Consider the following 19,631-nt stretch of genomic DNA (forward strand, 5'->3'; position numbering starts at 1 on the left):
CCAGGAACTAAAGAGCCTCCTGATGAAAGTGAAAGAGGAGAGTGGAAAAAGTTGGCTTAAAGCTCAACATTCAGAAAACTAAGATCATGGCATCTGGTCCCATCACTTCATGGCAAATGGATGGGAAAACAGTGGAAACAGAGACTTTCTTTTGGGGGACTCCAAAATCACTGCAGATAGTGACTGCAGCCATGAAATTAAAAGACGCTTGTCCTTGGAAGAGAAGTTATGACCAACATAGCATATTAAAAAGCAGAGACATTACTTTGCCAAAAAAGATCTGTCTGTTCAAGGCTATGGTTTTTCCAGTGGTCATGTATGGATGTGAGAGTTGGACTATAAAGAAAGCTGAATGCCGAAGAATTGATGCTTTTGAACTATGGTGTTGGAGAAGTCTCTTGAGAGAGTCCCTTGGACTGCAAGGAAATCCAACCGGTCTATGCTAAAGGAAATCATTCCTGAATATTCATTGGAAGGACTGATGCTGAAACTGAAACTCCAATACTTTGGCCACCTGATGGAAAGAAGTGACTCACTAGAAAAGATCCTGATGCTGGGAAAGATTGAAGGTAGGAGGAGAAGGGGCTGACAGGATGAAATGGTTGGATGGCATCACTTACTCGATGAACATCAGTTTTAGTAAGCTCTGGAAGTTGGTGATGGACAGGGAGGCCTTGTGTGCTGCAGTCCACGGGGTTGCAAAGAGTCAGACACGACTGAGTGACTGAACTGATGAAGCCTACCTCTGTCTCCTACTGCAAAATCCCACCAGAATCCTTCCTGGGTGGTCTGCTATACTATCTTTAGCAAATGTCTTAACTTTTTTTTTTTTTAAACTGAGGTCAAAAGGTTGGATGCCTCATTCAGTTAACAAGGGATAGCTGTGATGAATGAATCCCTTGGAAGTCCTTGCTATACCCCTTGTTAGTTCTTCAAACGATTTGCCATTTGCTCAAACACCTGAACCCACCTTCGCGGGGTAGATGTTGGATCTGATTGCAGCGCCACATCGCTCTTTCGGGGTTGTCTTCCACTCACAGAGCCTACACTGGATACTAGCCAGGGGGCGGGCGGATGCAGCGTCGCCTCATCTGTCTCGGGCAGTTGGTGGGCTTCCGGACGACAGGGTCGCCACGCGCGCCCCGCGTCTAACGGCTCGGATAATGGAATAAAAAGCTAATGAATTGCAGGAGGCTGAGTTTTTGTAAGCTGACAAAAATGAGCTCTCCAAGAAGCGACAGCTAGCGCATGTCTTAAAAGTGACCATCAAAGAAGCATCCGCCTGCAATGCGGGAGACCTGGGTTCGATCCCTGGTTTAGGAAGATCCCCTGGAGAAGAGAAAGGGAACCCACTCCAATATTCTGACCTGGAGAATCCCATGGACTGTATAGTCCTTGAGGTCGCAAAGAGTCGGACACAACTGAAAGACTTTCACTTGGTCTCCAAAGGAACTCCGCTCCTGGAGCCCCTAAGGGACCATCCAGGAAGAAGAGCCAACCAGCAAATACCTGCTGGCGAAGGCTTCGGACTGCGCAGGCGCCTCGTCCTCCTGCCCGCCCCATCCCCGGCTGCTCGCCCCGCCCCCCGCTGCTCGCCCCGCCCGCCGCTGCTCGCCCCGCCCCCCGCTGCTCGCCCCGCCCCTCGCTGCTCGCCCCGCCCCCCGCTGCTCGCCCCGCCCGGATATCCGGCATGGCCCCGCCTCCCGGCCGTCGGCATCATGGCGTTATGCGAGGCTGTGGCGAGCGGGAGTCCTCTCCTCTGGCCTCGGGTTCTGCTTTTCGGAGACTCCATCACTCAGGTGACCGCCGCTCGGCCCCGCGTCCAGTCTGCGGACCCCGGCTCGGCCCCCTCGGCCTCCCCGCGCCCCCTGGGCCTGCGGCCCCGGCCGAGAACCGCGGGCCTGGCTTCTTGGCCTATCCCTGGCTCCCATTTCCCCCGACTGTCCCGAGGTTGCGGGGCCGCCTCCCCCCGCAGCCCGCCGCCCCCAGGCCGGGCGCCTCCGAGGCCGGCAGCGTGGGCCCCTTCGTGACACCACGCCGGTGTCATACGGTGTCACGTATGGTATGTCACGTATGTATGTCACATACATACGGTGTCACGGCTCATTTCGTCACTCATACGGAGTAACGGCCTCGGGGGGCGGCACGGCCTCGCAGTACTAGACCCCGGTCTCCTTGAGTCTTGGGGAGCCCGTTTGACAGATGAGACCGTGTGCGGGCGCGTTTAGGGGCTCGTCCGGGCCGCCCCTGGGGTCACTTTTTAAAAAATTAATATATTTTTTATTGAAGGATCGTTGCTTTACAGAATTTTGCTGTTTTCTGTCAAACCTCAACATGAATCAGCCATAGGTATACATATGTCACCTCCCTTTTGAACCTCACTCCCATCTCCCTCCGCATCCCACCCCTCTAGGTTGATACAGAGCCCCTGTTTGAGTTTCCTGAGCCATACAGCAAATTCTGAAAAGGGACTTTTAAACTCGCTCACAGCAGGAGCAGTGCTCTGTAGCCCAGAGCTTCCCTGGGCCGGTAGCCTGCACAGGTCCCAGGGTGGGGCTAAAGCACTTTCTGCAGTTTTGTACTTCCTGTCAGCTCCATGCAGAAACGCTGGAACCAGTTCACCTCTGTGCTTCCTCTGTTGGAACAGGTTGATCCAGGAAGAGATGCCTCCAGGTGTTACAGGGTTCTTGGCCTTTCCCTAATCAGTTGGCAAGAGACCAGTTAAGGAATTCAGGCAAGGCTTGGTTGAAGCTCCTGAGGCCACATGGAGTGAAAACAAGTAACATGTTCCCTTGCTTGCTCCCCAAGGTGGGGCAAACTGGTTCCTTAGATGGGGTGAGGGTAGGTGTGTGTTTCGGGGTCCTGAGGCGGGGTAGCTTAGTTGGTTTGCCCCCCCCAAGTGTGTTGAGTGCAGGGGGCACTGGGCAATACCATGCTTTTGCTCGTAACACCCCGCTTTTGTTCCCAGCTCTTCAGAAGTGGCAGTTGGGTTTTTGTTCTCTTTGTATCTTGTCCATAACTGGCCCCACCTTGGCATGGATGCAGCCATTTTTAACCCCTTACCATGTCTTTTTATTTTGTTGCTCCCGTGTCCAGAGGCATACACTGCAGCAAAGAGCCAGATCATGTTTTGACCCAATATTATTCCAGCCCTCATCAGAGGAAAAGTAAATGTTCTTAATTCAGGGAAGGAGTTCATTTTAAAAATTACCCTCTTGCGGCTTTTGTTTCTTATTTTTCTCACATTCAGATGTGACTTCTTAAACCAGTTTTATTTTTAGGCTTCTAAGGACTTTGCAAATTCCACAAGGGAATGTATATCAAAAATACTCTGAGTTCTCTAATTTCCTTATTAATTCAACTATGGTGAGATAGTGTAGTGTGGGTTTCATTTCCTAACTAGACAGTTGATTTTATTTCTTGTACCTCTCTTAAGTATCTTTTCTAAATAACAGTGACTCTAGTATAGGTCTCAATAAGATGCAGCTGGGGACTTCCCTGGTGGTCCAGAGGTTAGGGCTCTGTACTTCCACCACAGTGGGGGTGCGAGTTCGCTCCCTGGTCAGGAAACTAAGATCCTACGTGCCTTATGGTGTGGCCACAAAATAAATAATAAAATGCAGTTGACTGGCTCAAATCCTGTTGCCAGGCAAGACCCCTCACTTGCTGCAGTTTGCAGCTACGGTAATCCCTGAAATGACCTCGGAGCAAACTGAATGGTGCAGGCCAAGAAGTCAGAGAACGCGCAGAGAGAACAGGACAGGGGCTGCTGAACAGATTGTCCTGATGACATGGATAAGTAGTAACCGGCTTTTCTTTCTTCAGTTTTCTTTCCAGCAGGGTGGATGGGGAGCGTCACTGGCTGACATGCTGGTCAGGTGAGAATAGTTTCTAGATTGGTGCTTGAGTGCTTATTGATGGAGAGGAGAGGGAATGATAGTGCCAAACAGTAAGTCCCTCCTCTCTTCCTCTTTTCAGCCTTTCCCAGTTGGTGTATGTAAAGGGATGGGGGAGGGGGGCTAGCACTCAGGTTCAGTTAAAACTTGGCCACCGCATGAAACCGAACCCTCAAAGTTGTGAAAAAATGTATCAGGGGTTTGGATCTAAAACATATGGCTATTCACTATCTAAACAAGACAAGTTCTTTTTCACTTATGGTAGATATGACCTAAGTAATTCGCAAGGAAGTCAAATGAAATAATACAAAATATGTCCTGAAACTACAGTTGGATTCCTTTTTGGGTAGAGAATTTTTTCCTCCCAAATTCACTTTATAAAATATAACAGAAAAAAAAAAAAATATATATATATATATATATGTATATATAGCAGAAATAGTGGGGGTAGGGGGAGAAAAAGAAATAATGATTTTGACATTCCATTTGCCAGAACTCATTTAAGCATATGCTAATGGATTATTAAAAGGAAAACATGTCCCAGTTCAGAGGTTAAGAAATATTTAGAAACATTTCCACATTAGAAACAGGAGACACCAGGATTTGTGGTTGGATTTTGGTAAGCTGATCATCAGTTTGCTTTTTCCCCTTCAGAAGAAACAACAAGCTGGGTGTCTACCAGCTTTTATTACTTGATAATTTTCTTCAGCAGTATAACTAACACACCAAGAAAATATATTTAATGTAATTTCTGAATTTGAACTGTGTTTTAAAATGTCTTCATTTCTTCATCCCCTAAACCAGAAATGAAAAAAGTGACCTTCCAGCTTTTTCTACTTCCAAATGCTTTCTCTGTTTAAATTGACTTAATCTAAAAGCCCAAAAGTGTCGTTTCATTCCTGTTTTCTCTAATGTAAGAAGGGTAGGAGGTTCTAATAGCTAACTTTATTGAGTGCTTACCAGGTGCCAGAGAGGTTAAAATACTTCATGTTTATTGTCTCATTGAATCTTTACAACTACCGCATAGTACAGCTGGGGAATTCTCCCATCCATTTGGTGCTGAGAAATCTAAGGTGAAGAGAGGTAGGTGAGGTCACCCAATAGCAAGTGTCAGGTGGCGTGGCCTTGAGCCCAGGCTCCTCCCCTCTGGGGACAATGGGGACCCTGCTTTCCTGTTGGAGGGTGAGTAAGCTCCTGGGTGCTGCTCAGTCAAGAACCTGGCTTGTAAGAAGTGCTTAGCAAATGCTAACTTTTGTTTTTACTAATTCAGTACCTGTTTAATTGATCAGTTAGCTTTTTCTGATCAAATAGAAGATTCTGAAAAGAATAGTTATTCCAGTCATCTGAAACTCTAGAAATGTCTGACCAATAAATGTTTTCTGAATCGTTTTAGTACTAAAATCTGGTCGGAACTGTTTGTTTACAGATGTGATGGCTAAGTGAGTGAGTGAAAGTCTCTCAGTCGTGTCCGACTCTTTGCGACCCCATGGACTGTATAGTCGTGGAATTCTCCAGGCCAGAATACTGGAGTGGGTAGCCTTTCCCTTCTTCAGGGGATCTTCCCAACCCAGGGATTAAACCCAGGTCTCCTGCATTGCAGGCGGATTTTTTACCAGCTGACCCACAAGGGAAGCCCAAGAATACTGGAATGGGTACCCTATACTTTGACCAGGGGATCTTCCCGACCCAGGAATCGAACCAGGGTCTCCTGCATTACAGGTGGACTTCCCTCGTGGCTAAGACGATAAAGTGTCTGTCTACAATGCTGGAGACCGGGGTTTGATCTCTGGGTCAGGAAGATTCCCTGGAGAAGGAAGTGGCAGCCCACTCCAGTACTCTTGCCTGAAAAATCCCATGGACAGAGGAGCCTGGTAGGCTACAGTCCATAGGGTCGCAAAGAGTTGGACATGACTGAGGGACTTCACTTTCACTTTTCTTTACCAACTGAGCTATGAGGGAAACTTGTGATTGTTAAAGACCATTTAATTAGAAGCTAGTTAATTTTCAAAACTGAGAGCAATCGTAGGGAATTCCCTGCTGCCCAGGACCCAGATTCAATCCCTGGTCGGGGAGCAAAGATCCCACAAGCCACGCAGCCAATAAATAAAGAAAATTATGTGTATTTCTTAAAGATGAAGTTGTAGACCATGTATGGATATGTCACATTTTAAAAGCATCTTGTGACAGAACAAAACTGAGCAGCTGTGGCTGACCCACAGGGAGGCCTGTGTGAATGTTTTTTGCAGACCTAAACCCGGAACTGATTTGATTCAGTTAAAACACTGAATTAACTTACCTAACTTCCAACTCTGCACATTACTAAGAATCACCTTACTGTAACTGCCCTTCTGTACTGCCTGGATGAGCGTGCGTGTGCACTGTTGCACCGGACTCTATGTCCCCATGGACTGTAGCCCACCAGGCTCCTCTGTCCATGGGCTTCTCCAGGCAGGAATACTGGAGTGGATTGCTATTCCTTTCTCCAGAGGATCTTCCCGACCCAGGGATCCAATCTGAGTCGCCTGTGGCAGGCTGGTTCTTTATACTGCGCCCCCTGCCTGCATGGAGAGCAATACACTTAAAATAAGAAATGGAGTCCCATAGGGACATCACATCCTGAAGTTTTAGCTTTAAGTAAGATCTTTGTATATTCAGTACAAAAGCATTTTAACAATTCTTAAACCTACTTAAATGCTTTTGAAATTTATTGATATGTTAATATTTTGAATAATTCTTTTAGCCTCTGAACTTAAATTCCTGTTGTTAGCCAAGAATTTGTGTGAAAACCTTGCTTAATTTTCCAGTTTCTTTAGCTGTTTGAATAACATGGGCACTATTGTGTTAGTCAATCCAGAACTGGGATATTCCCCTTTTAGACAGGAAGTGTAACAGTTTCAACCCTGGGTCTCACTAGCAGTTTTTTCTTGGTTTCCAGCCTTATTATGACTTTATTTTTTTTAATCTATAATGGCTGGCATTTATTGAGTTCCTTACATAGATAGATCTGGCCACTATATTTTAGTCGTCAAGTAACCTAGCAGATGAGGTATTAGTGTTCATCTCTCAGTGGTGGGGAGACAAGCCAAGGAAAACTGAGTGGCCAAGGCACCCTTGCTGGTTGGGGCGGCGAGGTCTAGCCACTGGCCGCTGCGTCACTGCCACACCACGCGGGCGGAGGCGGCTCTGCCTCTTGTTTTTTAAGTGCAGCAGGGACTTCACCACTGGATGGATGTGGTACAGACTACAGACTTACCAAAATTTTAGAGTACTCCCTTGTCAGATGTTCTCAGTGGAGGCTTTACAATGGCTAGTCAGCTTTTTGCAATCATTATACACCAAGACACAAGACTCAGAAATAAATGGCCCTGAATTTCTGTTGTCATCGCTCCCAAGACTCGCAGATCCTGAGCTGTCAGAGCAGAGGCCCTCTTCCTCTCTTGGGCCTTTGGTGCCCCAGCTTCTCTGCTTAGTTGATTACATGTAAGAATTTGAACCAGACAACAAAACTAACCACGTCAGTTTGCTAACCATAAACTGAACTCTGAGATGCATTGGGGAAAAAATTGTTTTAATGAGTAACTGGAAACATCGAGGGCTTCCCTGGTGGCTCAGAGGTTAAAGCGTCTGCCTGAAATGTGGGAGACCTGGGTTCGATCCCTGGGTCGGGAAGATCCCCTGGAGAAGGAAATGGCAACCCACTCCAGTATTCTTGCCTGGAGAATCCCGTGGACGGAGGAGCCTGGTGGGCTACAAGTCCATGGGGTCGCAAAGAATCGGACACGACTAAGTGACTTCACTTCACTCGAAACATCTACAGACCTACCAAAGGTCATAGCTATTCAGTGTTAGCTCCATTTCCATGGTTGGTTTTTTCAGCATTCCCTATAGTATTGTGAATCAAGTCATAATAGCTTTAAGGAGGAATAAAATGCCTGTTAGAACTGGTTTAAACTGAAACACAACTAATCTACTGAATCAAAACTGTGGGGTGATAGTGATGGTGGCAGTGTCGTTGATGACCTGAACAAATGCCCCCGCTGGTGGCTGCTGTACACAGCAGGGGACACATGGACAGTCTCTGCCGTCTGCTCCTTTTAAAGCGCCCCACCAGCCAGACATGGCAGCAGCCCCTTCGTCTGTACCTCACAGCCTCTGTCACGGAGGCCTGGGCGGACCTCCCTCGGTCTCGGAACCAGGAAGGAGTCCGACGTGCCTCAGCCAGGCCCTGCCCCAGTCCCACACGGTGAGGCCCGGGCAGCGTCAGCCACCGGGCACTGCCGCCTCCTCAGACACACCCCTTCCCTCACCAGAGCGTGGCTGCAGGGGGCTGGAAACAGTTCTCTGCCCACAATTCACCATTTTTTTTCATTTCAGAAAATGTGACGTCCTGAATCGTGGATTTTCAGGTTACAACACCAGATGGGCCAAAATTATCCTCCCCAGACTCGTCAGGAAGGGGAGCGGGCTGGACAGCCCAGTGGCTGTCACAATTTTCTTTGGTGCCAATGACAGTGCGCTCAAAGGTACAGCCACTTGTGTTTCCGTAGTCCGTTTGTCACTGTTTTCTGTTACAGCCAACTTAAGTTTCTGCACTTTTTTCAACTGTTTTCATTATCTCCCAGGAGGTAGTTTTGCCAAACTTAGTGGGTTCCCCGAGTTTACTTCCAGTAATTTCTTGTCTTTAATGTCCATCAGTTTTACCCCCGACTTCACAGAGGCCTGAGTCCTTGGCAGACCTGCAGTTTCTGGAGTTTAATGCTTTTGGACTCCATCTGGGCTGCGCTCGGTTCCTGAGGTCCCTCTTTAGCTGATGCGGTTGGCAGGAGAGAGCCCGCTGTAACACGTCGAGGTGCGACTCACACTGACGGAGGAAGGGCCTCTCCGGGCAGCAGCGCCCTGCCAGGCTTGAGCACGGGAAACAGGTCCGAACAGGAGGCGTGTCTCCGTATTTTTGGAAGAACTGTTGCCATGACTGGAGGCACAGCTGGCCAGTGCAGGCCCCTTTTCCTTCCCTGCTTGTGAAAGGAGGGCCTTCTGATCAGAGTAACTGAGAGGAGCAGCGGCTTCCAGAGGCTTCTCTGGTGCCCTGCCCCTCTCCACAGCGCAGGTGGGGCCCTCAGGTGAGGCTTAGAGTAGGGAGGGGGCAGCTGCCAACAGTGGTGAAGGCTTCTTGCGCCTGTGAGGTTATAAACTACAGGTGTTGGCAGAGACTGGAAGTGCTCTCTGTGAGACAGAAATTTCCCAAAGGGAATTTCTTTCAATTCAGACCAAGGAAAAACAAGTATAAAAACAGTGGAGGAAATTACCAAGGAAAAAAATATAGATTTATGAAATAAACTTAAAATAGCCTATGTCAAAAAAAAGAAAATGAGGAAAGGAAAATATTTGCAAAAGCATGACGACAAAAGGTTAATGTTTTTAATGTAGAAATCAATCAGAAAAATACTCCAATATTTAAAAATGGGCAGAGGCAGGAACAGATGGATCACAGCAGGAGAAATGTAATAGGCAGTACATGTTTGAAAATGTAAAGCCTTCCGTCACGCACAAAATGAAAACTGAATCAAGGAATATTGGCGTTTTGACTCTCACATGAGTGGGTTTAAGCAGCATTACTACAGCTGCCAAGCGTGGAAAACGTGCTCTTGCAGGACCGGAGGAGGGGTGGGGACAGGGAGGACTTGAAATCTTTCTGGAGATCTCCTATCCAGACCCCCCTCATCTTGAAACCTGGCCAGCCAGGACCATGTGCAGAGACGTCTCTGCTCTGTTACTTACAACAAAACGTTGGCGTGCTGCACATTGAGGAAGTAGAAGCATTCACTGTGGTCACCCTACAAGCCAGCACCAGGTTCCTGAGGACTCCTTGTGGACACACATGCTTACAATGTATGTTTAAAAAAAACACAGTATGAAAAACAAAACAAAAACACAGTATGGTCATTTATCTTTAGTGTGATCTGTCTTGTCTTTTTTTTTTTTTGAAGTATACATATCGGCTTGGAAAGGACTGAAAAGAAATATGACCAAGTGCCAACATTGGTTTTCTGGGTGGTAGGATCATGAGTGCTTTTACTTTCCTCCTGAATTATACTTCTGTGGGGTTTGCAAAAAGCCTGCAGCGAGCTTGTGTGAGCCTGTCTAGAAGGAAACCTTTGCAGTGATGACAGCTGTGGCTTATTAGCTCATTACTGAGAGTTTCCTTCCTGGCACGCACCTTGTTGTAAGTCCTGACACACTTGCTGATGTAATCTCACAGCAACCCTGTGAGGTCGACCCTGCTGTCACCCCCATTTTACCAGCAGGAAATGGAGGGGCAGAAAGGTGGATCATTTGTCCAAGGGCACAAGGCCAACCAGTGGCAAAGCCAGGCTAGAACTTGGGCAGGTTCCCTCCACAGCTTGGGCCTTATTTACAAATCCAGCCTATTGGGTTCATGACCACAGAACAGGAAAGCAGGAGAGGCAAGCGCACTTACTAGGCTCCAAGCCAGGGCCGCTGAAGTCCGTTTTATGAAGAACCCCGTGCTGGAACTCTTCCCCCTTCCCCACCCTCGGTGCCACACAGTTCCCTGGTGACATCACGATTGGGGCCCACCTGTGAACATGCGTCAGCCTGACCTGTCATCCTTTAAAACAACCCTGCTTTGGGGCTTAAGTGTCCATCTCCCTCCCGAACAGACGAGAACCCCAAGCAGCACGTGCCCCTGGAGGAGTTCGCAGCGAACCTGAGGAGCATGGTGCGGTACCTGCAGTCCGTGGACGTGCCCGAGGGCAGGCTCATCCTCATCACGCCACCCCCGCTCTGTGAGGCCGCGTGGGCGCAGGAGTGCCTCCAGCAAGGTGAGAGTGGGCTCCTGGACACAGGGCTGCGTCCTCAGGGGTCTGTAACTCCTGTCTGTCCGCTTTCAGTCAACAGAGGTCACAGAAGAGCTCCCATCATGTTTGCTGTTGACAGAAAGCATGTAGGGGCCAGCCCTTTGCAGAGAAACTGAGTGAGTGCTGTGGTCTCATCTGGCTCTCACCTCCTCTGGTTCAAAGTCGATGGGTGGCTCTTCCCCCGTCCAGCAGTGGCCTCTCATTCTATATGCCAGTTCAGGCATGTGAGCCCTGCAGTTTTCCCCACACCCCCCGCGCTGGCCCCCAGACTGACCCCATCCACCTCCAACCAGGGCTCTAGCCAGGCAGCTCAGGTCTCCCCGCCTGTCTGTCTGGTGTCCCCTAAACGCCCTTCATGGCTCTATCGGCCGTGGTTCCGTGCTGGGGAGCAGGACACAAGTGACCTGCGAGGCCCGTCCTGTGTCCCCTGAGCCCCATGGTGGGCCAGCTCGGGTCCGTCAGCAAGTATACCCATTCACCTGCGCTGAGAAGCCCTCCAGGTTGTAGGACTTGCATAGAGGGGCCAGCTCCTGGGTCTGTTGGTTGCACCTGGATTTTCTTTTCTCAATAGGCTGCAAATTAAATCGCCTGAACTCGGTTGTTGGTGAATATGCCAGGGCCTGTTTACAAGTAGCCCAGGACTGCGGGGCTGAGGCACTTGACCTGTGGACCCTAATGCAGAAGGACGGTCAGGTAGAGTGGAGTGTGTAGTCCTGGTGGGGACCCGGTGCAGAGGGTCGGATGGGTGGTCCTCTCCCCCGCTGGGTTGGATTGGATGCGGGGGAGGACCTGGAGAGGCTCCGAGAGAGCCTGTAGTCGCAGCGCCCCTGGCTTGGCCATGTTCTTTCCCTGCATTCAGCAGCTGGCATCATGCTCTGGGAACCCCTCTGACAGGAGTTGGCACACAGACGAATGAGCAGTAAATGGTCAGATGGCGTGACAAAGTACCGCTGCTAGAGAAAAGGGGCCAGCGGCTCTCAGTGCATCATGTCCGAAAGAACTTTCCAGGGGTCTAGAGCTGGGGTGGTCTTCCTTGGCGGTCACCTGCTCGGACTTCATCAGAGCAGAGGAAACTAAGGCCCAGGAGCAGTGCAGCCTGCAAGTCCTGAGCCAGCTCCCGACTCTGCCAGGCAGGGCGGGGCTCGAGTAGAGGTGGAAGACCCCTCCCCAGAGGGGAAAGGGCTCCCACGGTCAGTGTTCCTGAGATCAGGGGCCGGGGGGTCTGGACTCTTGGCTGGATGGTACAGATCGTGCACCTGTCAATATAATATCCAGACTGAGAGTCAAGACAGCTCAGGGCCCAGTGTGTCAAGCTGTTTGTCACGAGTTTCACTTTGTTGATCACAGCAGAGTGCTGTGTTCACTCTGATTCTCTTCTCCCATCTGCTGAGCCGGAAGGACGCATCAGCTCAGGTGCTTGCTGCTGCTGTGAGCTTGGGGCGCTCCGTGTGTCCTACGTAGATGGTCGGGGCCTCTGCAGAGGACGGGGGGCATGGACGAGCTAGGGCAGCTCCAGAGGGCTACCGGTCAGGCTGTGGACCCGCCGGCAGACCAGCACATGCCTTTAATCGAGTTCTCTCCCCCTCACAGGACTTTTCCTCCTATTTGTCAGACGGACTACATTTATCACCAAAAGGAAATGAGTTTGTATTCTCCCATCTCTGGCCTTTGATAGAGAAGAAAGTCTCCTCACTGCCTTTTCTGCTCCCCCACTGGTGAGACATAGCAGAAGCAAGACCGGAACGCAGTCTCCTGGGAGATGGGGACCACTAGTCACTGAGAACCAGGTCCCACTGTCTTATCTACAGAACATGAAGTCGCGGGTACACAAAGACCCCAAGATAAGTGGCCAAACGATTTTTTTTTAAACGTTTCAAGTCTTTTGCTCATGACTTTGGAACAAAAAGTACTATCTGCCACCAAGATGAATAAAATCATTAGAATTTTCTTAGGACAGCTTTGTACCTAGGTACATCATGTTTTGATAATAAATATTTATTGATTGATGCAGGTGTCATCTGTGCCACAGCTACAAAATATGCCCAGAGCAGCTTGTTAATAAGTGGAAAAAAAGATAGACAGTTTTGTTTCTTAAAAAGTCACAATTTTATAAAAAATGGTTTTCTTGCATTCACTCATACATACACCCACACACCCCACTCACCTTCTATCCGATTGCAGAAGTGTAACTACAATGTAAGAATATCATGACTAGTTAAAGAGAGCAAATACCATAAGGTACAGGTTCAAGTATTAGTGTAACAGGTATCTGCGTAACAAACGTCCTTAGGAAAAAAGATACGATTTGTCACAGGTTTGGATGATTGCCCTCAAAGCTTACAAGTTATCTCAGTTAAAATGTGTTGGCTGGTGAGCACATTTCAGTACTTAGCAGGGGAAAAAAGCTTTTAAAGCAGATCAGAATTCAACCTAATGGTTTTATCCTTCACATAGTGAATGCAGACGTTACTGAAGCACTAGATCAAGAACGAACACAGGTGAATACCAAGGGTTTTCAGAAGTCAGTTGTGTGGGAAGAAAGCCCCAGGCCAGCACATCACACCCCGTTCCTTTGGCAAGAACCATCTCACATACCCTCTTGGCCACTAGTGTTTGGGCAGAGGCAGCCATACTCTTACTCTGAAGTAGTTCAGGTTTCTGAATGGCAAATGTTTTAAGAGCATGGTAACAGTGCTGATACATGAAGATACTTACAAAACAGAAAAACTGCCCAAGCTAACTAGGGTCCAAAAACAGTTGGGAGGATTTTGTAGATTCATTTGGCTATAATTTGTAACCTTCACTATAAGCTAGATTGTTTTAATTCTAGAAATTAGAAATTCTAACAATTTAGAATTAAGAAATATTAACCTAACTAACTTAACTCCCTTCTTCTGTTACAAGTTCTAGGTATTACCTAGAACTACCTAGAAACAGAACCCACATTTTGGAGATAATGTATAACTTGTTGGTTTTATCTCCCTTTGTCTTGAAGGTAAAAAGGAAATCTGTGTCCTGTTACCCTCACACACAAACCACTACATGCCTATGTTCGCCAGGTCATTACAGTGTATTTAAAAAAGAAACTGATCATCTCCCTAATCAGTGCTGTTCTCAATGTAAAAAGTTAATTTACAAAAACGTAAATATTCATAACCTAATCCAGCCATAGTTTCTGCTTTTGCACCACAGGTTGAAAGATAAAGATCAAAAAAACTAAAACCTGAAAGCCTCAAAGTAAGCCAGATTCACCTTACCTCTTCAAAGGAAAAGGGCCTGACCACACCAGTATTACGTATGCAAAGGAAGTCCAAACACATGACCAGCATCTGCTGTGAAGTCACTTCCTTATTTCTCTCAAATCCTCACAAAAAATATGCAGTGATTTGAGGTTAAATTCATAAAAAATATTCTGTCCACGAAGTCAGAGAGCCCAGTATGCGGCTGGGAACTAGCACTCGGTCTCCTTGCTGTCCACGCGGTTCTGACGCTGCAGCTTGAAGGACGAGGCCTTTTCACTTCTGGTGACCGGATGGTCTGTAAGGTCCTCGAACGACTTGGCGGCTGCACTGCTATTTGGGAAGGGATCCTTCTCAAAGCCATCCTCGTCGGCATGCGAGTCTGTGCTGGGGTCCTCCTGGATGGTGTCCATCCGCTGGTGGTCCAGCTTTGGGGCCAGGGGTGCGGAGGGCACGGGGGGCATCACAGGGGTGGGCTGCAGGCGACCAGGGGTCTGGGGCGCAGGAAAGGGCTTGATGATGCGCACCGATGCTGAGTCCATGCTGCTCAGCATCTCGACGTTCTGGAGAGACACGGGGCAGGGGGTGAGCCCCACGAGACGGCCGCACCTGTCAGCACCCTGATCCCCGCCCACCTTCTGAGGATAGCAATTAAACAGCTGCCAAGTGTCCTGACAACCCGTGTGTGAAGACCCAAGAGAGTCAGAAGAACCCTTGTCAAGTTAAGATCCCAAAACAGGAAAAGCTCTCCAAACGTGAAAATAAGACAGCGCCTAACAGCCAACCACTCAGGGCTGCAGGAAGGGCAAAGCGGTGCTCCTCTGTAGTATCAGTCTCCATCCAAGAGACTGACTAAAAAGGTCACCATCAAGAGAATTCACGTTCAAATCCTGCCTGCCAGAGAACGGCCCTCCGCCAAAGAAGGCGCAGCTGGGGAGGCCAGTGAAGGTCTCTGCTTAGCAGGCCTCCAAACACAATTGAAAATGACTTCCTTTTGTGTGAGATACTTACACTGGGGTGGAACAGAGACAGAGACTCAAACTGCTTATCCAGTTTCTTATCCTAGAAAGACAAGAAGAGTGGAGTCATTCCTACAACCTGCTCAGTACAGGCTCGGTCCTCCTAAGCCCCTCCTAATAGTTAACTAGTGAAGAGCTAGCTTAGAGCTTGAGTCAAAGGAAGAGTGAGCAGGTCCAGCAGGTGAGAATGTGAGCTCTACTGAAGCTTGAGGGGCTCTGCCACAAGTGTTTCCTCTTACACTTGAAGGAAGTATGCTTTTTGGTGTTAACTGCAGAAACAGGCAAGGTTTGCTGTTTTTCTGAGAGACTCGCCTCATGCCCTGGGCAGGAACAACCAGGACACCTCCGTGCATGCTCCGCACTCAGAGACGAGGCTGACCCTGAGGGCAGCCCTGGGAGGTGGAGGGGCAGGGCCCGCAGCCTCACTTGGCACTGACCTCAAAGTGCCCCATACCCCCCAGCCTCAGTACTCTTCTCAGCGTGTCCTGAGCTTCTGTGGCCCAAACTCTGAGAGGAACTAGGCCTCAAGTCCCAAACCGGCCCTCAAGTCATACTGTGGAAGGCTGGACACACGGTCCCCACCTCTGCCCTGCTCCCTGTCTGGGGCTGACTAGTGACGGGTGACCACGGGCGAGGCAGGAGGCCGAGCCCAGGCCTGACTGCCCTGACAGTATTCTGTGCTTGGAGACCAGCCACTGCCCGCCCTCCTGTCGGCAGCTCTGCTCAGAAATCAAAGGCCAGGCCTCCCTTAGTGGGTGGTACTGTTGCCATGTGTCAGAGCTTCAACTCTTTTAACAGAGCTGGGCTTGAGCAGAGGTTGCCTCAGGCCCACCAGGCTTATCAACCTGAGGAAGGAACCTCACGAGACAGCGCCTTGAGGGAAGGTGGCCGGGGCCAGGAAGACTGTAGTTCCCTGCATTGGAACTTCCCAAGTGCTCACGGGAGGGACCCTGCTCAGGGGTTTCAGAGCAAAAGCCTGGAAGCCTGGGTCTGAGTTCCTCGTCTCTGCACAGCAGGCAGATCCTCACTTTCCCACAGAAGCAAGGAGAATTGATTTTTAAGAAAACTTATGAAGTACTGGAGCTTCTCAAAGTGCAACCAAGCTTGTTAGCTGTTACTTGTCTTGAACAATCAAAAGACTGCTCCATGTCCTCACAGGGAAGGATCCGAACACCCCAAACGGTGCTGCCGGGACCCTGGACGAGATGGGGCAGTGTCTCTGGACGGCTGCTGGTTACCATCTGTGCTGTGACAATAGCCTGAAAATGCTTGTGCCGCAGCTTCACTCAGAAGTGCTAGACAAGTCCAGCTACAGAGTCTCTGGTGCTTAGAAAGTATAAAATCCCTCAGAAATTACACACGAGAACAAAATGGCCACACACAAAAAATACCATTTTTAAAAATTTAGTCTTTTAACAAGATATGCTTTCCTAGGGGTAACACCAACAATGTCATTAGAAACAGGTCAGAGTTTTCTAAGACTAAATTTTATCTTTTCAAAACAGCTCTATGGCTAGAGGTGCTCAGGTTTAACAAAATATTTCAATTACTTAAAAACTGGTGACTTACCACACAATGGACCAGAATGCTGAAAGGAATCCAGAATATCAAGGAGAAAACCAGGACGGAACCGACGATGTTGTCTGCCAGAAACTTCCCTGTGAACAGTTCCAAACAGTGAATGTCCTGAGCAAGGACTCAGAAGTCAAAAAGCAGCATTCTTAGAGTATCATCAGGTGTCGGGGGCACAGACGCCAGCGGGGTACGGCGATGGAGCCGGCACTGAGGCCGGACCCATGCCACCCACACAAGACCCGAGCACCTCCCCACACACGGGCGCCCTCCCCAGAACGGCCCAACGCACTTGTGGAGGACACGTCACATCCTGCGCGACCCACTGGTCCCCAGAGGGATGGCCCAGGGGGGATCCTGCTGGAGGAGGCTCGTACTAGGAATGATGCTCGCCAAGACAGTGCTGCTGCTGTCTGGGCCCCATGGTTATTTCTGGGACTAAACTCAATTATGCACCCTAGAGGACATAGTGTGCATCCTCACTTCTGGAAAATCTGAGACCCACTTGTAAATAAATGATTCTCACATCAAGCAGGATTCTGGCAATCTGCAGCTTGCAGTCTACAATCTGATGTACTGCACATTTATGCTGTCAAGAGTTCATTTCCAGTAAAGCAGTCTGTAATTTATCTTCCCTTGTCTGAAAATCTGTGTATCCATGCTATACGGGTACAGACCTATAAGTCCATTTTTTTTTTTTTTTTGGTCAACAAAGTCATTTCAGAACGTAAGTGGTGACTGTTTCCCTCCTCTATTGCAGGACTGTTAGTCGCTCAGTCGTGTCTGACTCTATGACCCCGTGGACTAGAGCCCGCCAGGCTGCCCTGTCCATGGGGGTACTCCGGGCAAGAACACTGGAGCGGGTTGCCATTTCCTTCTCCAGGGGATCTTCCCAACCCAGGGATCAAACCTGGGTCTCCTGCATCACAGGAGGATTCTTTACCCACTGGGCCACCAGGGAAGCCCATTGCAGGATTCGGGCATATCAGTCTGAAACCACACTTTCTTACCTTGTCAGGGAAGTCAGCTCAGTTCTAAGCAACCTCCCACCCGGGGAAACCACATACCGAAAGTATTAATGCTCAGCTTGTCAATGAAGTCCCAGAAACGCTCGATGACATCCTGCACTCGCTTCTCACATTTGCCCTGAGAAAAGAAAATGTCAGGTGTTACCTCAAGGGCCATGCATTTAGAAGGAACGTGGCTTCCTTCATGTTGAAACACATAACGTGAAAAGGGATCCACCTGTGACACATTGAGATGAAGACCTAAAGTTCGTTTTTATAAGTGAATTTAGAGTCACCAGAAGACAGACTCCAGAAAACCAGTCCAGAAAACCAGTCTGTTAAAGATGGGTCAAATCAAGTAAAGCTGCACTGATCACACACTCACTCACACACACACACACACACACACACACACACACCACACCACCCCCCCCCCCCCCCGCCCAGAAGCCTGCAGAAGCCTCCCAAGCCCCTAGCAACCCTCTTCTGTGAGCGTGCCAGGATAGTCGTGTTTCTATGAGGAGCACAAGGATCTGATGAAGGTGGGTCGGGCTGCCGGCAGGTCGTTCCTACCTACTCTGTACCCATTTCAAGGTCAGAGCCCACAGTTCTGCAGCATGAGTTTTACAATTAGCGGAGAAAACCAAGTGGGAAGTGAAGTCGTGTCCAACTCTTTGCAACCCCATGGACTGTAGCCTACCAGGCTCCTCTGTCCATGGGATTTTCCAGGCAAGAGTATATAAGTGGGACTCACTGCATAAAAGCAACCAGCTTTAGCATGAAGCCCCCAGGGCCTGTGCGGTCTCCAGAGACACCCATGGAACCTACCTGACTCTCACACGAGGACAGTGGTCAGACGTGGCACCGTCTGTGTTCTGATTTCCTTCCACTTGCAAAGCTAAGCATTTACAAGACAAAAGCTTCACATGAATAAATACTGCACATAAATAAATACTCACATTCATGTCACAGAAGCCTACTGTACAGGGCTTGCCCTTCCTCAAAAATAAATTCTTCTGTTCGGCGTCGACATACGGCAGGCAGCGGCCCGAGGGGTCCCTGCAGCACACCTTGCACGAGTTGTCGGTTTCTGAAATGGAGCAGAGCCTCATGTACATGAGCTCCGCTGCTGCCCTGACCTGCCGGGCCCCCAAGGGCGGGGTCGGGCTGGCAGGCAAGGGCCACCTCCGCCCCTCCTGCCACAGACACGCGCTCACCATTACACGCACAGGACTCCAGCCTCTGCTCGCGCTCGCAGAAGGGCACGCACTTGCCGTCCTTACACTTGCCGAGATCCAGGCACACGGTGTCATCGGCGGCGTTTCCGGGAGGCGGGCACTCGCTGCTGTTACCTGCAGTGCGGGGCACACGGTCACCGTGAGTCACCCGGACCTGCTCCATTGGGAGCTGGGGAGCACCGCGCCAAGCACTACGCTGCCTAGTCTCCACTCAGCCCCGCGGCCTTGCCTCCATCAGGATCTACACGTTCCACGTATCCTGCCTTTACCTCTTCGTAGTGAAACAAAACGTGCGTATAAAAGAATGTGTATATAAAACAGATCCCTACTACTGCCACTAGTAAAAGACACCTGTGAGCCCTGACTTGACCGCACACTCCCCCGGAGAGCCTCCTGCCCACAGCCCTCCCCAGCCCACACGACCACGGCCACCCTTCTTCACCTTCTTCCATTCGTCTCACCTCAGAACCTTAACGCACGCTGCTCAGTCCCCCAGAGGGTGCCTGTCTCCCCCTTTCAGGTGTTCCTCACCCTTTACATTTTCTCTCAAGTATCTCCTCCCCCAGACAACCCGAGGCCCCCACCTCCGCTGGAGGCCCCTCACCCCATCAGGCCCCATTACTACACGCCACTTCTCCTCTTCACAGCGCATCTTACAGTGTGCATCTATTTGATCATCTGTGGTTCTTTTCTGTTTCTGACCACCAGACTGGTAAGCTCTATGAGAGCAAAAACCAAGTCTATTAATGAATCAATGTATGTCCAATCCTGTCACACTGTAG

General features: G+C 49.4%; 2 protein-coding genes across 6 annotated transcripts in view; one reads left to right on the forward strand and one right to left on the reverse strand.

Annotated features, from left to right (window-relative positions):
• Positions 1–1,684: 1,684 nt before the first annotated feature.
• Positions 1,685–12,780, forward strand: IAH1 (isoamyl acetate hydrolyzing esterase 1 (putative)). 3 transcript variants are annotated; one of them, XM_065928572.1, is made up of 6 exons: positions 1,685–1,799; positions 3,826–3,878; positions 8,271–8,419; positions 10,577–10,738; positions 11,346–11,467; positions 12,365–12,780. In XM_065928572.1, exons 1-6 carry the CDS (start codon positions 1,719–1,721, stop codon positions 12,491–12,493), a joined length of 696 nt encoding a protein of 231 aa, XP_065784644.1. In that variant the 5' UTR covers positions 1,685–1,718; the 3' UTR covers positions 12,494–12,780. The 3 variants fall into 3 exon arrangements, with proteins under 3 accessions (XP_065784644.1, XP_065784646.1, XP_065784645.1); XM_065928574.1 differs by lacking the exon at positions 3,826–3,878 and having other exon boundaries at positions 1,701–1,799; XM_065928573.1 differs by lacking the exons at positions 3,826–3,878; positions 8,271–8,419 and having other exon boundaries at positions 1,702–1,799.
• The window catches only part of ADAM17 (ADAM metallopeptidase domain 17), a 42,252-nt gene continuing 35,374 nt past the window's right edge, over positions 12,754–19,631 (reverse strand). For all 3 annotated transcript variants that reach the window (XM_065928568.1, XM_065928570.1, XM_065928571.1), the window contains 6 exons: positions 18,829–18,963; positions 18,571–18,701; positions 17,672–17,750; positions 16,602–16,690; positions 15,025–15,075; positions 12,754–14,576 (listed from right to left, as the gene is read on the reverse strand). In XM_065928568.1, coding sequence (XP_065784640.1) covers positions 14,226–14,576; positions 15,025–15,075; positions 16,602–16,690; positions 17,672–17,750; positions 18,571–18,701; positions 18,829–18,963 — 836 coding nt within the window. In that variant the 3' untranslated portion in view covers positions 12,754–14,225. The remainder of the gene's footprint in view (positions 14,577–15,024; positions 15,076–16,601; positions 16,691–17,671; positions 17,751–18,570; positions 18,702–18,828; positions 18,964–19,631) is intronic.

The sequence above is a fragment of the Muntiacus reevesi genome, chromosome 3 (assembly GCF_963930625.1).
Source record: "Muntiacus reevesi chromosome 3, mMunRee1.1, whole genome shotgun sequence".
Taxonomy (NCBI): domain Eukaryota; kingdom Metazoa; phylum Chordata; class Mammalia; order Artiodactyla; family Cervidae; genus Muntiacus; species Muntiacus reevesi.